Genomic DNA, 24,972 nt, shown 5'->3' on the forward strand with positions numbered 1-24,972 from the left:
ATTTTAGAGAGAGAGGAAGAGAGCTGGAGAGAGAGGGAAACATCAATGATGAGAGAGAATCATTGGGCGGCTGCCTCCTGCATCCCTCCCACTGGGAATCGAGCCTGCAAGCCGGGCACGTGCCCCGGTGGGAACCAAACTGTGACCTCCTGGTTCATAGGTCAGTGCTCAACCACTGAGCCATGCCAGCTGGGCATACCACCGTTTCTTAATCCATTCATCTGCTGATGGGCACTTAGGCTGTTTCCAAATCTTAGCTATTATAAATTGTGCTGCTATGAACATAGGGGTACATATGTCCTTTCTGATTGGTGTTTCTGGTTTCTTGGGATATATTCCCAGAAGTGGGATTACTGGGTCGAATGGGAGTTCCATTTTAATTTTTTGAGGAATCTCCATATGGTTTTCCACAGTGGCTGCACCAGTCTACATTCCCACCAGCAGTGCACGAGTGTTCCTTTTTCTCCACATCCTCTCCAGCACTTGTCGTTTGTTGATGATAGCCATTCGGACAGGTGTGAGGTGATACCTCATTGTTGTTTTGATTTGCATCTTTCAGATGGTTAGTGACTTTGAGCATGTTTTCATATGTCTCTTGGTCTTCTATATGTTCTCTTTCGAAAAGTGTCTTCTTGGGTCCTTTGCCCATTTTTTGATTGAATTGTTTATCTTCTTTTTGTTAAGTTGAATTTGTATGAGTTCCCTGTAAAATTTGGAGATTCAACCTTTATCTGAGATAGCATTGGCAAATATGTTCTCCCATGCAGTGGGCTTTCTTGTTGTTTTGATGATGGTTTCTTTTGCTGTGTAGAAGCTTTTTATTTTGATGTAGTCCCATTTGTTTATTTTCTCCTTAGTTTCCATTGTCCTAGGAGCTGTATCAGTAAAGATATTGCTATGGTATTTGTCTGATATTTTGGTGCCATTGTATTCTTCTAAGATTTTTATGGTTTCCTGTCTTATATTTAAGCCCTTTAACCATTTTGAGTTTATTTTTGTGTATGGTATAAGTTCGTGATCTAGTTTCATTTTTTTGCATGTATCTGTCCAATTTTCCTAGCACCATTTATTGAAGAGGGTGTCTTGACTCCATTGTATGCTCTTGCCTCCTTTGTCAAATATTAATTGAGCATAATGGCTTGGGTCAATTTCTGGGTTCTCTGTTCTGTTCCATTGGTCTGCTAGTATATGTCTGTTCTGCTGGTACCTGGCAGTTTTGAGAACGGTGGCTTTGTAATATAGCTTGATATCTTGTATTGTGATCCCTCCAACTTTGTTCTTCTTTCTCAGGATTGCTGTGGCTATTTGGGGTCTTTTTTTATTCCAGATGAATTTTTGGAGAGTTTTTTCTAGGTTTGTGAAATATGTCATTGCTATTTTAATGGGAATTGCATTGAATCTATGAATTGCTTTGGGAAGGATGGACATTTTAATGATGTTGATTCTACCAATCCATGAACACGGTTCTTCCATTTGTTTATGTCTTCCTCTATTTCTTTTTTCAATGTCCTGTAGTTTTCTGAGTACAGGTCTTTTACATCCTTAGTTAAGTTTATTCCTAGGTATCTTAATTTTTTTGGTGCAATGGTAAATGGGATTGTTTTTTAGTTTTTCTTTCTGTGAGCTCATTTTTGGTGTATAAAAAAACAATAGATTTCTGGGTGTTAATTTTGTATCCTGCTCCATTGCCGAATTCATTTATTAAGTCTAGTAGTTTTTTGAAGGAATCTTTAGGGTTTTCTATGTACAATATCATGTCATCTGCGAATAAGGACAGTTTTACTCCTTCTTTTCCAATTAGGATGCCTTTTATTTCTTCTTGTCTGATCGCTATGGCTAGCACTTCTAGTACTATGTCAAACAGGAGTGGTGAGAGTGGGCATCCCTATCTTGTTCCTGTTCTTAGGGGAAATGGTTTTAGTTTATGTCCATTGAGTATGATGTTGGCTGTAGGTTTGTCATATAAGGCTTTGTTATGTTGAGGTATGATCCTTCTATTCCCACTTTGCTGAGAGTTTTTTTTATCAAGAAAGGGTGTTGGATTTTGTCAAATGCTTTTTCTGCATCGATTGATATGATTATGTGATTTTTGTCTCTCAATTTGTTTATGTGATGTATCACATTTATTGATTTGCGGATATTGTACCATCTTTGCATTCCCGGAATAAATCCCACTTGGTCATGGTGTATGATCTTTCTAATGTAATGCTGGATCTTATTTGCTAGAATTTTTAAAAATATATATATATTTTATTGATTTCAGAGAGGAAGGGAGAGGGAGAGAGAGATAGATACATTGGTCGGTAGCCTCATGTAAGCGCCCTGACTGGGGATCGAACCCAAAATCTGGGTATGTGCCTTTATTGGGAATTGAACCCTGGAGCCTTTGGTGCATAGGAAGGACACTCCAACTAAGCCACACTGGCTAGGGCTTTGATTATTTTCATAATGCTTAATCTGGGAAGTATAATTAACATTTTAAACTTATAACGACTTTGTTTGAATTAATACCAACTTAGTCTTAGTATTATATAAAAACTCCTATTCATCTCTGCCCTACCCCCTTTAAGTTGTTATTGTCACAAATTACATCATTATAAATTGTGTTCCCATTAATATAGATTTATAATTATTGCTTTATGTATTTGTCTTTAATTTGTATAGAAATAAAGAAAAATTACAAACCAAAAATACAATAATACATCCTTTTATATTTATGTAATTATTTTAAGTGTTCTTTATTTGTACTTATGGTTTTGAGCTATTGTTTATTGTCCTTTCATTTCAACCTAAATAACTTCTTTTTCTCTTGCAAAGCAGATCTACTAGTGATGAATTTCTTCAGCTTTTATTTTTCTGAGTATCGTTTACTTTCTCCTTATTTTTAAAAAATAATTTTGCTGGAGATAGCAATTCTTAGTTGACAGTTTTTTTCTTCTAGTATTTTAAATATGTAATTGCATTGCCTCTGACCTCTATGGTTTTTGTTTTATAATGTATTTTTACTGATTTCAGAGAGGAAGGGAGAGGAAGAGAGATAGAAACATCAATGATGAGAGAGAATCATTGATTAGCTGCCTCCTGCAGGCCCCACACTGGGGATTGAGCTGATGTCACTGCAGAATAGGGATTACAAAAACAGAATATATATAGGTCGACACTCAACCACTGAGCCACGCCGGCCAGGCTGACGTCTATGGTTTTTTATGAGAAATTAGCTGTTGATCTTAAGGAGAGAGTACCCAATTAGTCAAAACAAAGACAAGTATCTTTCATTAGTTATTCAGGGAGCACCCAGACAGGTCAAAACAGGCAAGCACAATTCCTTAAAAACAAAGTCTCCAGCCAAAACCGGTTTGGCTCAGTGGATAGAGCGTCGGCCTGCGGACTGAAGGGTCCCGGGTTCGATTCCGGTCAAGGGCATGTACCTGGGTTGCGGGCACATCCCCAGTAGGAGATGTGCAGGAGGCAGCTGATCGATGTTTCTCTCATCATCGATGTTTCTAACTCTCTATCTCTCTCCCTTCCTCTCTGTAAAAAATCAATTAAAAAAAAAAAAGTCTCCATAGCTCCTTTTGGAACCAGGAACTCATAGTGGGAACTCCAGATTTTGTGTCCAAGGCTGCTGCCAGACTGGGGAGGGGATTGGGTAGGGGTAAATTTTACTGCTAGAAAGCTCTCCTGCTTCATTCTAGCTCTTTCCTGGTTAAAAGTTTTCTTGGTTATTGTAAACTTTTGACTGCCTTTGAGAGTTAGAATAAAGTTGATTTTGACAGGATTTGTAAGTTTTTTTCCATATTTCTCGGAAGGTATAGACCCAGAGCTCCCTTCTCCACCATTTTTGCTGATGTCACTGCAGAATAGGGATTTTTTTGAAAAAAAAAAACCACACACAAACAAACAAACACATACTTCTAGCAGCGGGGAGATCAAAAATAGTAAGATGGACAATTTGTTAAAAAAGATACACACACACAGCAATATCTCTTCTCGACAGTTTATCTTCACTTAATTTGACCCCACATTCCTTGCTTATTGAATTTGTATAATGTATATTCATGGTTAAAAAAAGTAATCTAATACTCTTTTTAAAGTATAAAGAGACAAGTAAATTAATTTCCCATGGCATCATTTATTTTGAACATGTTTTATGTCATAAGAATCCACTTAGATCGTAGATTCAAAAATTTCAAAATAGATGCTGTGTTTACTTTTGTTTCTGGAAATATAATGAATTTGAAAAACTACCTTTTCCTATTTTACCAGCTCATTTTGAAGTCCTTATAAAGTATATTCAGAATTTTTGTTATGATAGAAAATAGCTAAAGAGGAAAAATGAAAGTAAAGTGACAATTCCTTCTTTTTTTTTTTTTTTTTCACTTTGGCAGGTTATTAACAAATTCAAACAGACTTACAACAACCAGAAATGCTGTATGGGCTCTCTCAAATTTATGTAGAGGCAAAAACCCTCCTCCAAACTTTAGTAAGGTATGAGTAAAATACACAAATTAAGCAACTGTATATATAAACTTTTAAGTCTCCTTTTAATAGATTTTTAGAGATTGAATGGAAATTATTTTCATTTTAATAACTACTTTCCTTATTGATTCGGCAATGTTTTCACATACACAAAATCAAGAGATATATAGTGAAAAGGAAGTTTTCCTTTCTGCCCCTCCTATACCCATGATTCCCTCTCCTCAGGCAACCACTGTCACTGGTGTTTACGTATCTCAGAGTTGACTTTAGAAACCTTCTAGTCTAGTTGTCACTTAGGAAATTGGAGCCCCACACACGATTAAGGTAATTCATTCAGGTCCACTGTTATAAAATTAAAGTAACTAGTCCAGAGTGGCTTGGGCTTTCATATTATACTGTTGATGTGTTAGAATATCTTTTCCCATCTACTAATATTCTGCTAAAAGAATAGATCATTTATAAATTCCCAGTCCCAGTTGTATTGTCTTCAGTAGGATGTTGTTAGAAAAGTAGAATGTGGGTAAATTTTTGGGATACCATTTTACTCCTTTTGAATTCCACATTTCATCTCAAAAAGTAGATTTAACAATTAGCTTTGATTACATATTTTTTCTTTCTTTTTTGTTTATCTTTATTGTTGAAAGTATTGCAGATGTCCCCTGTTATTTCCCCATTGACTCCCTCCTCCCTGCTCTCACTCCCTCCTCAGGCCTTCACCACACTATTGTCTGTGTCCATGGGTTATGCATATATGCATGTAAGTTCTTTGGTTAATCTCTTCCTGCCCAACCCTCCCATTGAGATTCATCAACCCATTGCATACTTCCTTGTCTGGTTCTATTTTGTTCGTTCATCAGTTTCTTTGTTCATTAGATTCCAAATATAAGTGAGATCATGTGGTATTTGTCTTTCTCTGACTGGCTTATTTAACTTAGCAAAATAGTACAACCACTATGAAAAACAGTGTGGAGTTCTCCTCAAAAAATAAAAAATGGAACTGCCGTTTGACCTAGTGATCCCACTTCTAGGACTATATTCTAAGAATCCCGAAACACCAACCACAAGGAATATATACACCCCTATGTTCATAGCAGTGTTATCTACAATAGCTAAGATCTGGAAGTAGTCCAAGTGCCCATCAGTAGAAGAATGGATATTTTTTCCATTGATTTTTAGAGTGGAAAGGAGGGAGGGAAGAAGGGGAGAGAGAGAGAGAGAGAGAGAGAGAGAGAGAGAGAGAGAGAGAGAGAGAGAGAGAGAAACATGGATGTGAGAGAGACATATTGATTGGTTGCATTCTGCAGGCTCCCTGACCAGGGCTGGGGATAGAACCTGCAAGACAGGTACGTGCCCTTGACCTCAGTATCCAATAAGTGACCCTTTGGTGTGCGGGCCGATGCACTAACCACTTAGCAACACCAACCAGGGCTCCTTTCCCTCTTTTAACTGCATGTACAGAGATGAAAAATACAAAGATCTGTGGTACATTTTGTACCACTGCCTTGATTTGTGCTAAGGTGCTGATAGTTTTACCCACCATTGCTTTTGTACCTTTAATGCAAATGTCAACAAAATGAAAAAGACCAGTTATGTGTTAGTATAATTGTGAAAAAATTTTTTGGCATAAAAGACCTCCAAATGTTGCAAGAATCCCTCAGGGGTTCATGGACCCCACTTTAAGACCCTCTGGCCTACAACATCATGTAATATCTACTTGACTAATTCCCTGTATTTCTCTGTATTTTCCTTGTTTGTGAGAAGATGGTGGAGCAGAATGTTTTTATTTTGCTCTCTTAAAATAGAAATATGTAGCACTTCATTGTTTTTTACATAAGTAAAAGGATATATATCAGTTACACTAGTTTTTTTAATTTAAAAGTTTACAGTTGCTTTTAAGAACTGATTCTCACGTTTCTTTGTTCAAGGAAGAGGAGGTGGTTGGCAAGGGTGAAGGCATGATTGTTGGGGTAGGATCCAGTTGTGCAGATTCTATTTCCTAACTTACAGATGAACATGTCTGTTTTGTAAGTGAACTGATTTCTGTTCCTGGGCCCTAGGGTCATTTTTACAGGAAGGTCCCAGCAGGGAAGATAAGTGCTTTCAGAAGATTATAGTGTATGTACTGGCAATCTTTAAAATAGAGGTGAAGAGAACATCAATCTAAAGTCTTAGAATGTGAAAAAGCTGTCATCACTTTTTATTTGTGGCATTTAACATAGAACTCTTACCTGAGAAGAGAGACTAAGAGATGTTAGGTTGCTGATTAAAAAATAAAAACCTTAAAGGAATATATAGGGTGTCCCAAAATTCACGCAAGAAGTAATTTTGATAGAAAACACAGGTTTATAATTAAAAATTGTAAATTTTTTATTGATTCATAAAGTATACAGTATAGGGTTTTGTATGGAATAGAACATCAGGTAAATGGACTCCACGGCTTTGCTGGCACATACGCAAAGCCGTGGTCTTCATTGGTCTTCATTGTCCCTGCTCCTGGGCCATAATTGGTACTTGGTAAGGCTTATCAAATTGAATGGATTGAAATCAAAGAGCAACAGATATTAGAATCTGATTCAATAAAACAAGTAAAATTAGGCTTTTATTTTTTGTTGTTGTTGTTGTTAATGCTCACGCAAAATTCAAATCTTGCATGAATTTTGGGACACCCTATAGAATCAATACTGAGTATGGCAATTAAAAAAATCAACATCTCAGTGCTTACTATATGCCAGGCATTGTTCTAAGATGCTACATGCATTCTTACTAATTTAACGATATTCTGTTATCCTGGTTTATAAGTGAAGAATTTGGGGTTTAGAGATATTGGGTTATTTGCACATGGTCACACAGCTAGTGAATAGTGTTTGAACCTAGGTCTCTCTAATTTGAGAGGAAGGATCATAGGATTTATTTAATTCAGCCTCTTTGTTTCACAGATTTGAAAACTGAGTCTCGGAGAGATGAAGTGACTTGCTCACCTCACAACTAATTAGTTTTAGTTTTATGCTAGCAGGATTAAAAATCTCTATTGTCTTATGTATTCTTTTAATTGAAGATTTAGGGTGTCAATACATTAGGAAATGTAGTTTATTAGTGACTTCCATTAAAAGACCCTTCAGACTTCTTTTTGTGTTTTATACACTTTTACTTCTTAACTGATTATTATACGTACTTCCAATAATGTATATGTAGTAAGTAAAGTGGGATTCATTTAGGTTGGATCATATTCCATGATCATTACATTAAAAACTTAATGGGAATATTTTTACTTCTCTCAGTTTTAGTGTTCCATTTTTGGGGTGTGTTTGTGTATGATTTAGACATAGACAAAGGATCCCAAATACGTATTTCATTATTTTAAAAAAACTTTAAATTATCATCTAGTGGCTTTTTGTATAAGATCCAGTATAAGATTAATTCAGTATTAATTTATTCAGTATGAGATTAATAGGGGTCATAATCAGTGTCATGTTTATATTTGATAATTTTAAAACAATAGAATGTTTAATTTCTCTAGTATTAAATGTTAGTTTTAAAACAAATTTCTATATTTTTCTAAAGAAACTTGGTTAGGTAGAGAAAAATTTTAAATATTGCCTCTTTCTTCCCTAACAGGTTTCACCTTGCTTAAATGTTCTGTCACGATTGTTGTTTAGCAGTGACTCAGATGTATTAGCAGATGTGTGTTGGGCCCTTTCTTATCTCTCTGATGGACCCAATGATAAAATTCAAGCAGTCATCAATTCTGGAGTCTGTCGAAGATTGGTGGAACTTTTGATGTAACTATAATTTATAATTAATAATTACATGATTGTGAGTTTAGCAGTTAGATTAATGGCCTCTCAAACATCTCGAGAATCATATGGGAAGGGTTGAAAAGCTGCTGTAACCCCACTTTGCAGAATAGCTATAATACTGAAAGTTGACCCTTAAACTTGTGTCTTATATCCTCTAGTTGGGACTATTCATTTTGTTCATGAATTTCATTAGTTTTAAGCTCTTAATGAATGAGAGATACAAGTATGTATGAAATGCCTGTTACCTGCTAGAGTAAGATATTAATGAGTATAGGATGTAGTTCCTTCTCTCCCAGAATGAGTAATTTAGTTAATTGTTCATTACAATTATTAATCTGTGTAAAAGTGAAAATTATTTAGTATTTCACTTGTATTAAAGATAATATGTTTCTCTGTGCTGAGCTATTATTACTATCTTCTTTAAAAAGAACAGATTTTCGATACAAGGAAGTTAAAAACTTCTAAGAGAACTTATTTTAAAAAGGCATTATAATTTTTCATCCCTTTATTTTAAAACATGTATTATCTTCCTTCCTTTCTTCTGCAGTCAGAAAGCCACTAGGTAAGCCCAAACAAGGTAGATGGCAGGAAGAAGAGAGATCTGAAAAGGGGTTGTGGCTCCAACATGAAGAATGTGGGCAGGCAGGTCCAGTGGGGGGATCGGGGCCCATACTTGAGGATGGCACCAACTAGAATGGAGCAGACAACTAGGCTGGAGCAGGTGGAAGCCAGCACCCTGTGGCATAGCAGCCTAACTGGATAGGAAGATGGGTCATACACAGGGGAATTCTGATAATAGGAACTTATTCTCAGAGAATGGATTTATAAATATGGAAAGGAAAAAAAGCCAGAAAAATCTTGTGTGATACTAAATTAGAGTTGGAAATGGACTCTAATGTGAACTCATGGCTTTCAACATTAAAGAGCTAGATCTAGAAACAAATATACTAATATATGTAATTTTGCGCACGAGTGTGTGTGTGTGTGTGTGTGTGGGAGTGGGGGGGACGGTGCGCGCACGCGTGCATTTCTCTTAAAAGGGCTTGGGAGCTGTGACACATTTATACTTGTTAGCTGAGCACACCAAAGCCCAGGTTTTTAAACACTGCTCTTCATTAACAGGAACAAGGATTCTTGGAGAAATATCTGATTCCAAGGCTGAGATTGATAAAAAATAAGATATACTCAGAAAGTAATGACTGCTCAAAGAATGAATAAATGTTAAAAGAACACAGAAGTCCACTTGAAGGGACTCCTACTGTTCAAACCTGGGATGATTTGAGCATTGAAATTTATAGTAATACTAGAGGCCCGGTGCACAAAAATTTGTGCACTCCGGGCGGGGGGGGGGGGTCTCTCAACCCGGCCTGTGCCCTCTCACAGTCTGGGACCCCTCGGGGGATGTCGACTTGCTGGCTTAGGCCCGCTCCCTAGGGGATCAGGCCTAAGCTGGCAGTCAGACATCCCTCTGGCAGCCTGGGAGCCCTCAGGGGATGTCCACTTGCCAGCGGGGAGCAGGCCTAAGCTGCAGTTGGACATCCTTAGCGCTGCTGAGGAGGCGGGAGAGGCTCCCGCCAAAACCACTGTGTTGGCAGCCATCAGCCTGGCTTGTGGCTGAGCAGAGCTCCTCCTGTGGGAGCGCACTGACCACCAGGGGCCAGCTCCTGCATTGAGCGTCTGCCCCCTGGTAGTCAGTGTGTGTCATAGTGACCAGTCATTCCCAGTTGTTCTGCTGTTAGGGTCAATTTGCATATTATCCTTTTATTATAAAGGATATTAGAACTTATTGAATAAAATAGGAGTCCATGAGTCCACACTAAAATAAGTACATAGGTCAATAGATAAAGAAGGCATGTAGTTGGAATGATAGTATTAGAAAATCATCATTGGCAACAATACTAATAATTATTAATAATCCAGACACTAAGCTTCAACAGATGCTTAAACTATTGGTGAAAGTGGGCTAAGGAATGGGATTTTACATAGCCTATAAGTATTTCCTCACAAAATGTGAATTATAAAAGGAAAAATAAAGTGGAGAATCTAACAGACACCATCTTAATTAAGCAAGCAGAGTTCAGTGCCACTATAATGGACAAAACAGATACCATATGCTATCCAAAATTATGTAATAAAAAGACTGTAGCATTTGTGTTATCCCAGCCAAAGTATATACCTTGTGTCTTAACCATGAGGAAACATTGGACAAAACCAAATAACTGGCTTTTTTTCATAAAAAAGTCAAGATCAAGAAAATCAAGGAAAAATTAAGTAATTGTTTTGAATTAAAGGAGATTGACAGCTGGGTGCACCACATGATCCTAGATTAGATTCTTTATTATGGAGATAATTATGGGATAATTAGTGAAACTTGAATGGATTCTCTGGGTAAAGAGTATATGGGATTTTGGGAGGTACTATTTTTACAAATTCCTGTAAATTTTTAATTCTTATGTAGTGTGTAAGTTAATATTTTTATTATTTTAGGCACAATGATTATAAAGTTGCATCACCTGCATTAAGAGCAGTTGGTAATATTGTGACTGGTGATGATATTCAAACACAGGTGAGTTCAGACTTTTTAATAGGATAAACTAACATAATTATATAAGCATCTATAATGTAAACATATTCCTGATAATAAATGATCAGACTCAAATACATCTATGTGAAAGTACTATCCTAGAGCTATATCAGTATGAAGAAGTACATGATTGGAGTTAGGCCAGGGGTCCTCAAACTTTTTAAACAGAGGGCCAGTTCACTGTCCCTCAGACCGTTGGAGGGCCAGACTATAGTTTAAAAAAAAAAACTATGAACAAATTCCTATGCACACTGCACATATCTTTTTTTTTTAAAATATATTTTATTGATTTTTTTACAGAGAGGAAGGGAGAAGGATAGAGAGCCAGAAACATCGATGAGAGAGAAACATAGATCAGCTGCCTCCTGCACACTCTCCACTGGGGATGTGCCAGCAACCAAGGTACATGCCCTTGACCGGAATCGAACCCGGGACCTTTGAGTCCGCAGGCCAATGCTCTATCCACTGAGCCAAACCGGTTAGGGCAACACTGCACATATCTTATTTTGAAGTAAAAAAACAAAACGGGAACAAATACAATATTTGTATTTGCATGTGGCCCGTGGGCCATGGTTTGAGGACCCCTGAGTTAGGCTCTTGAGAGATTTGCAATTCAATTGGAGAGAAAAATATATATTAAAACAACATAAATTACTCTAGGTAGTATATGTTTTCTGAGAGCTGATTGATCAATAAATGCTATAAAAGTTTAAAGAAGAAATCAGTGCACTAAGAAATCATAATAGATTCCACAAAGGAGTTGGAATGAAAGCTCAATCTTAAAAGTAGAGGACATAAGTAGACGAGAAAAGATTTATGTGCCAGAGATGTATGGAGGTATGTTTAAGAGGCATTAAACTTGATTGGAGAAGAAACTATTAGTGAGAGGATGATTGATTATAAATAAGTTAGAAGTGGGGTTAGAAATGAAATGGCCTTTTATAGTAGACTAGAGTCCCGGTGCATAAAATTTGTGCATGGGTAGGGGCCCTAGGCCTGGCCAGTGATCAGGGCCGATCGGGGCCTTCCAGCTGCTGGCCAGGGCCTCCCTTTGTTCCACACCGCCCATTGGTGGTCAGTGCATGTCATAGCAAGCAGTCAAACTCCCAGTCAGTCGAATTCCCGAAGGGACAATTTGCATATTAGCCTTTTATTATGTAGGATTGAAGACCTAGGTTATGAGAATGAAAAAAAAGACAGCAAGGAAACACTTTCTGAATTGGTAATTAACTATGTGTGTGAGATATCAAAAAAGGTATGATATCAAGATTGACATCAGATCTGGTATAGATAGTCTTTCTAGAAACTTCAACTCTGTAACACATTATATAATGTTTTGTTTGCCACCATATAGTAAACTTTTTATTCTAATCTATGTGTTTTGTTTTCATTTTAATCCTTAAAAGTTCTATTTATATACCTTAATTATGAAATAATTGATCCTTAGTAATTGATAGTTATTAAGGAATGTAAAAGAACAAAGCAGAATATACTTCTTTACAAAAGAAAAGTGTAATAGTAAAATTTTTAAAATATATTTTTATTGATTTCAGAGAGGAAGGGAGAGGGAGAGAGATAGAAACATCAATGATAAGAGAGAATCATTGGTCTGCTGCCTCCTGCATGCATGCCCCCTACTGGGGATTGAGCCCACAACCGAAGTATGTGCCCTTGATGGGAATAGAAACTGGGACCCTTTAGTCTGTGGGCCGATGCTCTATCCACTCAGAAAACTGGCCAGGGCTGTTTATTGATTTTAGAGAGAGGTGAAGGGAGAGAGAGAAATATCGATGTGAGAGAGAACATTGATTGGCTGCCTTCTGTACATGTCCTGATCGTGAATCAAACCTAAAACTTTTCAGTATACAGAATGATGCTCCAACTGAGTCATCCTGGCAAGGATGGAACAGTAAAATTTTTAACGAAAATAATAGACTTATTTCTACATGTTAAGGTTTCTTAACAGTTATGGAATTAGTTACTTTCAAGCTGTTTGGTGTGTGTGTGTGTGCGTGTTTTCCCCATCAATTCATTTGGCAAAACTAGAGGATGGATCCTAACCAGTCGCTATATTGTCTTCAAATAGTTATTTCAGTTAAACTCTGAATGCATTTATAAACTTGAAGGACATAACTCTGAGTGCATTTTACTACACCAACACTAGAAAGGTTTTGGCAAAGTGGGATGGTAGAAGACAGCAAGTGCCTAAGTTTCACTTTGAGAGGAATTTTTTTCTTAAGTTTTCAGAATGGTTTTTGTATTTCTAAATAATTCATGAGTATATTTTTGTTTAGTTTTTTTTTTTCTATAAAACTGTTTCCATTTCTAACTTTTGTTTTAGGTAATTTTGAATTGCTCTGCATTACCCTGTCTCTTACACTTACTGAGTAGCCCAAAGGAGTCAATCAGAAAAGAAGCCTGCTGGACTGTTTCTAACATTACTGCTGGAAACAGAGCTCAGATTCAGGTAAATGCCTTTCAGATATGAGAAAACAGGAAGATCTCAGAAGTTAGTTTGGAAAAAAAGTCAACATTTTATCAGTGATGTATTTTAGTGAGTTACTGAAAAAGATTATTGAAAAGTATTTGAAAATTATTTTAAAGAACATAGCCTTTCCTCCTCTAAAATAATTACTTATAGTATTCTAAAGAGGAATAGCAATTATATATATACATATGCATATGCATATACAATTATGTGTAAATGTGGTTGTCTCCCACATGTTCCCGACATAATGGTTAGGCTTTAAAAAGGGATTGCTTTTGTTAGTTTTAAAAAAGTTAGACAATGATCTCAAAACTGTTAAATAATGATCTATTAGGGCCCCATTAAACTCTTCAGTCAGTAATTACCTGATTCATCATCTGCCTTATGTTTTATCATATTTAAAATTTACATTCTTGCTAATATATTCTCCAGTCTTTGTTTTGTTTTGTTTTTCTGTTAATTCTCACCAGAGGATATTTTTCCATTGATTTTAGAAAGAGTGGAAGGCAGGAGGAGAGAATGAGAGAGAGAAACATTGATGTGAGAGAGACACATCAATTGGTTGTCTCCCACATGTGCCCAACCAGGGCCAGGGATCGAGCCTGCAACTGAGGTATGTGCTCTTGACCAGAGTCGAACCTGGGATCTTTCAGCCTTAGGGCTGGTGCTCTACCCACTGAACCAAACCGGCTAGGGCTTTATTCTCCAGTCTTAAAAAGAAAGTAAGTAAACTTTTGTTGAAAGATTAGAAATAAAATATTTCCAAAAAGCCTGCCATTTTAAAGCCATTGAGTTTCAAGATTCCTCTTCTTACTAATATATTTAAAACTATATTTGCATTGATTTTGCTGTAACAATTTTTTCTCTTCAGTCAGTTATAGATGCAAATATTTTTCCTGTTTTGATTGAGATTCTTCAGAAAGCAGAGTTTCGCACCAGAAAAGAAGCAGCTTGGGCTATAACTAATGCAACATCAGGAGGCACTCCAGAACAAATAAAGTATGATACAGATTTTTAAAAATTGTTTTTTAAATATAAATGAGATATTTACAAATTTAAAAAATACATACTTTTTCTTTGTTTATAAAACTAAAACATTATTTCTGTCTATTTAATAAGAATTTGTAATGTGAAAATATAGCGTTTGTTATATCAGTTATTTATTTATAGTGGTTTTAATTTTTTCATATAAAGTATGATTAACATCATTCTCATCAGACTACGAAAAATCAGAATTTAAAAAGCTGAAAAATATAGTCTATGTTAATTTGCAAAATATACTGACATGGGCATTATATTTATCTTAGATCATTAAAGTCATATACATGTAACTTTATTATATAGAAATGGCTAATTTAAATATCTACTTATTTAAACTATAATTGAAATAGGAAATAGACATTTGTTTATATAATAATGCTCTTCCAATCACTGTTAGCCTTACCTGTAGATTGGATCTTTTATTTTTCTATAGTAGTTTTCTTCTTCATGGAAGCTTTTTAAATCTAGCCCTTTTATTGTTTATTTGCTTCTTTCTTTTGCTAACAATACAAATGGTAGGTACATGGCCTTTGAAATCAGCCTGCCTCCAAATCCTGCTTCTTCAGAAAAGTTGTGACCTTGATAAAGTCATTTAACTTCTCTGATCCACAATTTCTTCATTTTAAAAATGGATTTAATAGTGGATAGTACCTTATAGTAGTATCTTGACAATTAAATACAGTTTATACATTTAAAGTGCTTAGCAAGGTACCTAAACATGTTCTGTACTAAAATTAGCTGCTATTATTATTTGTATTAATCATAACTTTTATTATCAGATTGATTTCTAAGTCTCTTTTCATCTTGTGCTTTTATTCCCCCCACTTCCCCCCCACATAGCAAAGTTCCACTTTGCACCTCTATGAAAGCCTGACTTCCTACAGACTCTTCTTGTTCTGAGGATCCCTCCAAGAAACTCAGGACTTTTTAAGTTTGTGAAGTGACTGTTTAGAAAGTATTTTCTAATGAGTATTTGATTTGTTTCTTAATTTATAAAAGAAGTCAGGCTACTATGCTATTTTACAAATCACAAGATTTTGAAGTCTACCTATTGGGAGATCATTGTTTAATATTGCCTTCTCTCCTGCTCTCTCAGATTCCTATCTCTGTATGTTAATGACATTCTTCTCTGCTTTTTATTTTCCATTCCACCTATTTGGTTTAATCAATATTTTCACTTCATTTGTATCATGAATACAAGAAGTAATAAAACAAGACCTTCCTTTTGTTCTGGCTTGTATTTTTTTTTTAATGCTAATGTGATTTTTATCTGCTTTGGGACCCAAAGTAAGTTTGTTCACCTCAAACAGTTGTATTTTTAAAATACATATATTTTTACCATATGTCTATTCCATTTATTATTCCCTAAACTTATTAGTATGAGTCAAGTATCTAAACAGACATTATTATTTTTCTAACCATTTCACCATTTCATTTAGTCTACATATATGGGAAGAGGTCTCTTGATCTCAGATTAGGTTTAGTGTACATACTGCTAATACTGTGGCGTGTTTAATGTTGCCAGTTGTGTTCAATCATTTCAGTTATTGAGCACCAGGTGCTTTCACGTCTTTTATCTCCTTTTACTTCATAATTCTGTGAGATAGTTATTCATTCAACAAATATATTTGATGGGTTACAATATAGTATATGGCAAGTGAGTGCTCCAGTAAAGGTATGTACACTTTAAAAAAAAGGATTGAAACTAACTTTTATTGAATGCCTACTGTATTCTCATAGAAACCCTCTGAGTTTGGTACTGTTGTTATCCCCATTTTAAGATGGAGAAACTGAGGCCCAGAGCAGTTAGTCAAGTCACACATAAGGAGTGAAATTGGGATTTGAAACCATGCAGTCTGACTTCAGAGCATGTTTATTTTTTTTATCTTTATGTTTAAATGGACTATTTGTCAAGTCAACAAATCGGTTACTTTATTTACATTATAGAAAATGGAAAAAGAGCTAACAGGAACTAGAAAAGAACAAAGCATTATAATAATGATTTCGTGAACATTATTTATTAAAATTATTCACAACATGGCCCGTTTTTCTCCTAGAAGGCTTCTATGCTTCTGAAACAAAACATATGTTTCAGAACATTAGCTATGATTATATTTGTGGGAAACTTCCTGAAATTTTTTTTAGATGCCCCTCCACCCTCTCATTTCTACCTATCACCTCATATGACCCCTTAAAAACGTAGGCCCACCCTTAAAAACAAACAAGCCTCTAACCCACTTAGTGTTGATGTGCCAGATCATGTCTATTTTTGTAATATTTGTAATACCATTTATTGTTAATTATGAGAACAGGAGAGTAAAAACATATTTTCAGGTTTCTGTGTAAGTGAATATGTAACTGTTTTTAATTTTTGAGTTAACAGGGATACTTTACTTAATTGTTTATATAACATTTCACTAAAGAATATTTTCATGTTGTTGTCATAAATAATATTTAAGTCTTTTTCAATGTTATTTCTCCCCACCTTTTTTTTTTAATTACTCTGAAGGTATTTGGTAGCTTTAGGCTGCATTAAACCACTTTGTGACCTATTGACTGTTATGGACTCTAAGATAGTCCAAGTGGCTTTAAATGGACTTGAAAATATTTTACGTCTTGGAGAACAAGAATCTAAGCAGAATGGGATGGGTATTAATCCATACTGTGCTCTCATTGAAGAAGCATATGGTAAGCAGTCAGTTAAAAACATAATTACATTGATGTGATTGCAGTGCACATGTAGATTTGTGTTCCACGTTTTAACATTTTGGGGAAATTTTATATTTCTACATAACATCACTTTTAATAGCCACATAATGTTATATTGAGTGAAGATTGCAGGTCGCTTTAGCCATATTGAGTGCAGTTTTAGCCATATTCTTGCGGTTGATCCCTAGTTTGTCTCCTTTTTCTTTACCACTTTACATATCCTAAAATAAGCATCTTACCAAATATTTTTTCTGTTGAAATAATATTTTGGGATGAATTTTTAGGAATGCTATTGCTGAGTTCTATGCATAGACTTTTTAAGCTTTTGCTATGTTTTCTATTTTGCTTTCCAAAGGTATGTTACATGGTGGTGTCACTAGCATTGTATGAATCTACTCTACAACCTCTTGTTTTGTTGATTTTGCTGATTTAGCAGATGTAGAATGGTATCAATAAGTTACTTTTATGTGTCTTTTATTTTATATATAAGCTGGTGTGTATTTTCCATGTATTGATGTATTTATTCATCCGAATTGCATGTTTATTATACTTTGTCCAATTACCCATATGTCTCTCCTTTGCTAAAAATTTGAATTAATTTTATTTTACCGTTGTTTACTTAAATATGGCTCTTCTCCAATTTTTTACCTTTTTATTTTAATAAGACAAATCATGTTCATTTATATTTAATAAATGACTCAATCTAATCTTTTATTCCTTCAACATTTACCAAAGTCATCATTGCCCCTACAGAGATTTGGTGAATTTTTTTTTTTTTACTAATTAAATATTTCTTTTTTAAAATTAATTTTTAGAGAGAGAGGAAGGGAGAGGGAGAGTGAGAGAAATATTGATGTGAGAGCAAAACATCAGTGTGAGAACAAAACAAGGATCAGCTGTCTCCTGCACACTGCCTACCTGGGATGGAGCCCACAACCTCAGGCATGTGCCTTAACCAGGAATGGAACCAGCAATCTTTTGGTCCACAGGATGGCGTCCAAGCAACTGATCCACGCCTGCCAGGGCTTGGCTAGATATTTCTGATTGGCCTCATTTACCTTAACATTTAACTTAACTTACATGAACTCACATGGAATCTATTTTAGGATAAGGAATAAATCTAAGTTGATTATTTTCCTTTTAATATATTTCTATTAAATATTCACTTCTGTCTTAAGTATTGTATGGTGATTATATTATATGGTGATTCAAGTGTTTATTTATGACTAGAAGCCTGGTGCACAAAAATTTTTGCACTCAGAGGGGTCCCTCAGCTTGGCCTGTGCCCTCTCACAGTCTGGGACCCATCGGGGGATGTCCACTTGCTGGCTTAGGCCTGCTCCCCGGGGGGATCAGGCCTAAGCTGGCAGTCAGACATCACTCTGGCAGCCTGAGAGCCCTCGGGGGATGTCCACTTGCCAGTGGGGAGCAGGCCTAAGCTGCAGTCAGACATCCTTAGCACTGCTGAGGAGGCGGGAGAGGCTCCTGCCACCACCGCTGTGCTGGCAGCTGGCAGCCTGGCTTGTGGCTGAGCAGAGCTCCCCCTGTGGGAGCGCACTGACCACCAGTGGGCAGCTCCTCCATTGCGCAGTCTGCCCCCTGGTGGTCAGTGTGTGTCATAATGACCAGTCATTCCCAGTCGTTCTTCTTTTAGGGTCAATTTGCATATTACCCTTTTATTATATAGGATTTTTTTTTTTTTAATGCTCACCTGAGGATATTTTTCCAGAGAGTGGAAGAGAAAGGGAAAGACAGAGAGATACATTGATGTGATTGATTGGTTGCCTCCTGCATGTACCCTGACCAGGGCCCAGGCTGGGGAGGAGCCTGCAACCAAGGCAGGTGCCCTTGACTGGAATCAAACCTGGGACCCTTTGGTCCACAGGCTGACACTCTATCCACTGAGGTAAAACCACTAGGGCTTAGCTTTTTTTTTTTTTTTTTTAATGACTAGAGGCCCAGTGCACAGATTTGTGCACCAGTAGGGTCCTTTGGCCTGGCCTGCAGGGATTGGGCCGAAACCAGCTCTCCAACATCCCCAGAGGGGTCCCGGGTTGCCAGAGGGTGTAGGCCAGGCCGAGGGACCCCACCAGTGCATGATTGGGGCTGAGGAGGGACCGAAGGAGGGCTCCAGGGAGTGTCCGGCTCATCTCGCCCTGTCCGGCTCATCTTGCCCAGTCCCAATTGGCTGGACCCCAGCAGCAAGCTAACCTACCAGTCAGAGCGTCTGCCCCCTGGTGGTCATTGTGCGTCATAGCGACTTGTTGAAAGATCAAACAAATGGTCAGACACTTAGTATATTAGGCTTTTATTATATAGGATTCTTAAACCAAACCTGGGATATTAATTTTTATTTCAGTTTATATAATGTGATTGGTTAAGACATTACATAATTATAAAATATTAATCACTGATTTAAGAATATTTCTTTACTACAGTCATTATTTTGGCTCCAAATTATGGAAGATTTTGGGCTATTCTATGTTTGTATATAGAAATGGCTACTTTGCTAATTCTTTCAATCCTGCAATTGGATAAGTGAAGAGGTTTGTCTAATTAAATAAATATTTTCAGCATTACCCAGACCTATGTGTAGATTTCTTTTTCTTGTGAGCTATAGATTCTCTTATCAAAATGGTCTTTTTCAGTTTCATTTATTTAGGTTGTAAATTATACAGTAGCTACATTGGATTTACAAATAGTACTCATTTATTATATATTGATACTCTCTGGTTCATTCTGTGCGAGAATGTGTGTTTGCACACATTCTACTTTTTTTGTTTGTTTTGTTGCTTTTCATTTTTGTGCTTTCCATTTAGCATAATTACTCTGGAAAAGACCTGTGGATAACCTAAAACTGTCATTTTAAGATTGAGAAACTAAAGTAGAGCGTGATTAAACTTATTTGGACAAAATCACGAAGCAGAAAGGGGTCTGTGATCTTCTTACCCTCAGGCCTGTTACTCTCTCTTAGCGCACTGCTCCATACTCTCATTTTTTTTAAAAATATATTTTATTGATTTTTTACAGAGAGGAAGGGAGAGAGATAGAGAGTTAGAAACATCGATGAGAGAGAAACATCAATCAGCTGCCTCCTGCACATCTCCCACTGGGGATGTGCCTGCAACCCAGGTACATGCCCTTGACTGGAATCGAACCTGGGACCTTTCAGTCCGCAGGCCGACGCTCTATCCACTGAGCCAAACCGGTTTTGGCCATACTCTCATTTTTAAGTAAATAGCGTAAGTGTTGGCTATCAGTAAGTGCAAAAATTAGATAAAAATAAGTCCCATTACCAGTTACTTGATTGGTTATTTTGGTTTAAATATATGTTGAAACTTGAGTAACAATTTTATGTATATATGCTTTGAATAACAGGTCTAGATAAAATTGAATTTCTACAAAGCCATGAAAATCAAGAAATTTACCAAAAGGCCTTTGATCTGATTGAACATTACTTTGGTGAAGAAGACGACGACCCCGCCATTGTACCTCAGGTGGATGAAAACCAGCAACAGTTTGTATTTCAGCAGCAGGAAGCACCAATGGAAGGGTTTCAACTTTAACTTGGTAGAGGAAAGAATTAACGGCTAAAAAGGGTAGCTTCCGATAGCTCCTCTTTGTTACCATGTCAGTAGGAATGTTTGATATGTTCTTATGTAGAACGGAAAAGGAGTTGATGCACTTTTAAAAGCAAACAAAAAAAAGTTTCTAGTCAGCTGCAACCTCTCAGTATAGTTTTGTTTTTATTTTGCTGTGCCTGTATATATGTATTTTATTGTTTTATCTGTTCATTAATCTATTCATGATCAATTAAATACATTATGAAGTTATTTAGTAACTTAAGCTTGAAAAGGAGAACTTTGGTAAGGTATTACATATGGTTCTGAATTTTTTTCTAGCATTCTTGAAAACTGCATATTAGCAGTCCAGGTAGTTAGAATTGCATTGTGGCAGCAAGTCTGACAGGCCCAATCTCTACTAAATCTACCTCTATCTTGAAGCAAAAACACGTCAGAAGCATTAGTATAAAACCTAAATTAAAATGTGAAAATAATCTATTACCTTAAATTATAAATCACTGTGCTGGAGGTTATACTTTGCAAAAATAAATTGCAACAGAAAAAGCTGTAACATTTATTTATAAAACACAAGAAATACTGATAATTAAAATGTGGCAATTGTGAAGAGAGAAGCTGTTCTTCATGTTGAACACATTAAAATGATTACACATTAAAAATATTTGTGTTTTTAACATATAAATGCTATTGCATTAGCATATTTTGTATTTTGACCAAATATGCTACCGTTTTTTAAAGTGTTTTATAATTTTTCACTCTTTATTTAAAAAGCATAATTTTAAGGAATGCCAGCATCAGTCTAAAGTAGTGCTGATAGCAAAAATAATACTATATGTAATTCTGTCTCTGATTTTTCACAGCAGTAATTGAAGTTTCATTTTCTGTGTATTAATGAATTTAGGTACTTGAATGGCGAAATTATCCTGAAGAAGTCACCTTGATATGTGCTAGTCAATATACTTAATGTTTGGACACGAAAAGATGACATTTATGGAAATTGATAAGGATTCTTTAATATAGTTGAAATCTGCATTAGGATATTTTTAATATTCAGAGTTTCATACTGCTGTGTTATCAATCAGTGTATTATATTTCATTTATATCAGATTGGTCAATATAATGTGTGTGTTTTATGTATTAAAGGCAAAACCTCTTCAAACTGAAACTTTTAAAAAAGTTTCAACAGAAAAGTTATATATTTATGTGTGGGTAAATATATATGTATGTGTCTGTGTGTTATTCTCACAGTACTACACTTGGTAAAGTTTACGCAGACATGGTACTGTTGAACTCAGCTTTTTCATTTATAGTTATATGCAGGCTATTTACATTTCCAATTATATAACTAAAATACTTATTTAAAAATTAGCTTACAACTGTTTTAAGATGGGAACTGAAGCATTTTTTATATGATTCATAGTCTATTCTGTAAAGAAAGATTTCATTTATGATAGCATTTATAATGTTTCTGCTGGAAATCAGAGGCATGTTATAAGAAGAAAATGTATATATGAGTACTTTTAAATAGTATGAAACTTTGTAAATTATGTATGATGAAACTAAGCTTTTGGCAAGAGACTTAAAACCTACAACTATAAAGCACAGGTTTAAGTAGTATTTAAATGCTGACTGTATCTGCCAAACTTCTTTTATATTAAGCAGAAGATTGTATTTGTGTCCTTTTTATTGTCGTGGAAGTTACGAAGTTTAGTATAAAAAGTTTCTTTTGCATTATGTATCTTCAAAAGAACAGGGTATATTAAAGATTAGCAAATTGATGGTGAATCTATCAGATAAACATTTTTTTGTTGTATAGATGATTCTAAGTATAAGGAGACAGGGTATTCCACTCTTTCTATTCAATTGAACTGAATAATATAGCATAATTCATAAACTAGCCAGCCGTGCCTGCTTTTATTTTGAGGACACTGTAATTCCATTAATAAATCTCTAAGCCAAACCTTTCAAACAAATAGTTCTTATAGAAGGAAAAATAATATATATATGTTTGTGCCCATGCACACACATATAAAATGATGTCAGAGGAGGATTTTAAATTTTTTGCCACTAAAATAAACATTATATCTCTAATTACAAATGTGACCATATTTTAAGCATTCAAATACAAAATTATGTTTAATTTCATGGACCTGTTATGTGGGTAATTAATTTGATTAGCTTTGAATGCAAGAGATAGTAATAGTTGGAATCACCTATTGGTGTGGTGGTGACTATGGAACCAAGACTAGCAAAGACTTTGTTTGTAAATTTATTTTTCAATACGACTACTTTTTTCAAATATACTATTTAAAGTGTTCCAAAATGCATTTTCATTAATCTTCACTGACCCATAGGGGGGAAAATGTTTTAACTTCTTTTCCTAAGATTCATTATATTTAAATCTGAGAGAAACTGATCCCCACCCCCGAAATTAAAACATCTAAAGGGGGAACACATGCAACATTAATGCAGAAATTAATATAATACTTGAAAGAGTCCTTTACATTCATTGCAGTAAATTCGGTGTTTTGTTTTGTCTGAATTTGAATTTTTAATAGTTAATCTAGGCAATTTTGCTTACTGTTGTATATTTGTAAGTACTTGAGTCACTGGAATTTTTTGTTTGTTTGTTTTTTTACTATAAGTTTTATTTTTAAAAGTGTGTTCCTAGGACTTAATTCTTAGTGTCATTTTGTTTTCTTACTGGTAGCACCGGGACAAGAAAGCAAAAAAAAATAAATTTTTTTTTATAATAAAAAAAGCGTAATATGCTAATTAGACCAGACAGCTGAACAAAGCCGGGGCTGCAAGGGCCAAGCCCCTCGCATGAATTTTGTGCTTCGGGCCTCTAGTAATAACCCTATTTAATGAAAGAGCAATATGCAAATTAACCATAATCCACAACAAAGATGGCGGCGCCCATGGTGGGGGGTGAGTGGACGCTGGCGGCGTCACCCTGGTGACGCGAGCCCGGTGATGCGAGCCCAGTGTCCCGTGCCCCGGCCAAGTGGAGGGAGGGATAGAGGGCCCAGCGTCCCATGCCCCCGAAGTGCAGAGGGGGGGGCCTCTGGCCAGAGACTTGGGCGTGGGACGCTGGCATCGTAGCAGGCCGGGCTGAGGGACCCCCCCACCATGCACGAATTTCGTGCACTGGACCTATAGTAATAAAACTTGCTGGCATAGAAATAACATATCATTTGGTAACTGTAAAACCTATTTGCAGTTAAAGCTTGATTTGTTTGATAAAGGACTAAAAGAAGCATTACCTTTGCCTTCATATTTTTCTTCTCTTATGAAGGAACATTATGGAAAAAATGTTATAACATAAAAGTCTTAGTGGATTTTGGTTGCTGTTCTAAACTCAGCAATCTGCTGGCTGCTGTGTGAAACTGAAATCCAAGTATTGTTAACCTTTACTCATTTTAGTTCATAGCATTATTGTTTTATATAATGTGACATATTAGGAGCCGTTATGTAGGGCTCTAAAAGGATAACATATCTTTAAGTTCTGATTGGGGGGTGGGATGAGGCAGGGATAATGTTAGCTAACTAAATAAACCAACATTTGAGCAGTATGCAATATTATTAAATGTTACAGCACTCTATTAAAAATAAAATACTATTTTACAATTGCATTTACATATGTCTATTTCATTTGTTCTCACTTGGATTATATGTGTATTCATAGCACAGCAAAAACAGATGCCCTCATTGATTAGAATTCCATCCACTTTCTAAAACCAATAAGACTTGTTCGTTGTATATCTGATTGAAGCTGTGTGTTGCTTTTATTTTAGAATCTATAAATTTTGCTCTAATAAGGAACATGTCTAATATATTTTTGTATCTCAAGCCATGGCAACTATTGGACATTCACAGGTTTAATTGAGATTTTTCCTTTTCTGTTATTTAATGCAATACAATGCATTTATCTAAGGAATAAAGTTTTAAACCTAATAAATAGAAATTAGAGGGTTTACCTTTCTTAATTACTCTGGAACATAAGGTCACACAGTAGCCAAGCCTAGGCCCCTGTAACCTAGTGCTTTTATCTTCTTTCACCACTGTTTTTTCATTGGGTGGCTTCATTTCCTTCAGTATTTGAAACTGTTGATCACAGAACAGTGAAAGTAATTGGATCCGTTATTTTTAGGGTATGCTGTTCCCAGTAAGGCAGTCTGCAACTTTAGGGGCAAATGAGTTACTGAAAATGTATGAAGGAACAATGTACAGGTCAAAATGTAGACTTCAGTGTGCAGTTGCATTCTACTGGTCCCTTTAAAAGGGGAAAAA

General features: G+C 35.8%; 1 protein-coding gene across 3 annotated transcripts in view; it reads left to right on the forward strand.

Annotated features, from left to right (window-relative positions):
* The window catches only part of KPNA5 (karyopherin subunit alpha 5), a 43,915-nt gene extending 19,597 nt beyond the window's left edge, over positions 1-24,318 (forward strand). For 2 of the 3 annotated variants that reach the window (XM_059700142.1, XM_059700143.1), the window contains 7 exons: positions 4,389-4,488; positions 8,095-8,258; positions 10,764-10,842; positions 13,202-13,327; positions 14,220-14,347; positions 16,899-17,077; positions 20,477-24,318. In XM_059700142.1, coding sequence (XP_059556125.1) covers positions 4,389-4,488; positions 8,095-8,258; positions 10,764-10,842; positions 13,202-13,327; positions 14,220-14,347; positions 16,899-17,077; positions 20,477-20,664 — 964 coding nt within the window. In that variant the 3' untranslated portion in view covers positions 20,665-24,318. The remainder of the gene's footprint in view (positions 1-4,388; positions 4,489-8,094; positions 8,259-10,763; positions 10,843-13,201; positions 13,328-14,219; positions 14,348-16,898; positions 17,078-20,476) is intronic. The other variant, XM_059700144.1, reaches the window with a different exon arrangement.
* Positions 24,319-24,972: the final 654 nt, after the last annotated feature.

The sequence above is a fragment of the Myotis daubentonii genome, chromosome 6, assembly GCF_963259705.1.
Source record: "Myotis daubentonii chromosome 6, mMyoDau2.1, whole genome shotgun sequence".
Lineage (NCBI taxonomy): Eukaryota > Metazoa > Chordata > Mammalia > Chiroptera > Vespertilionidae > Myotis > Myotis daubentonii.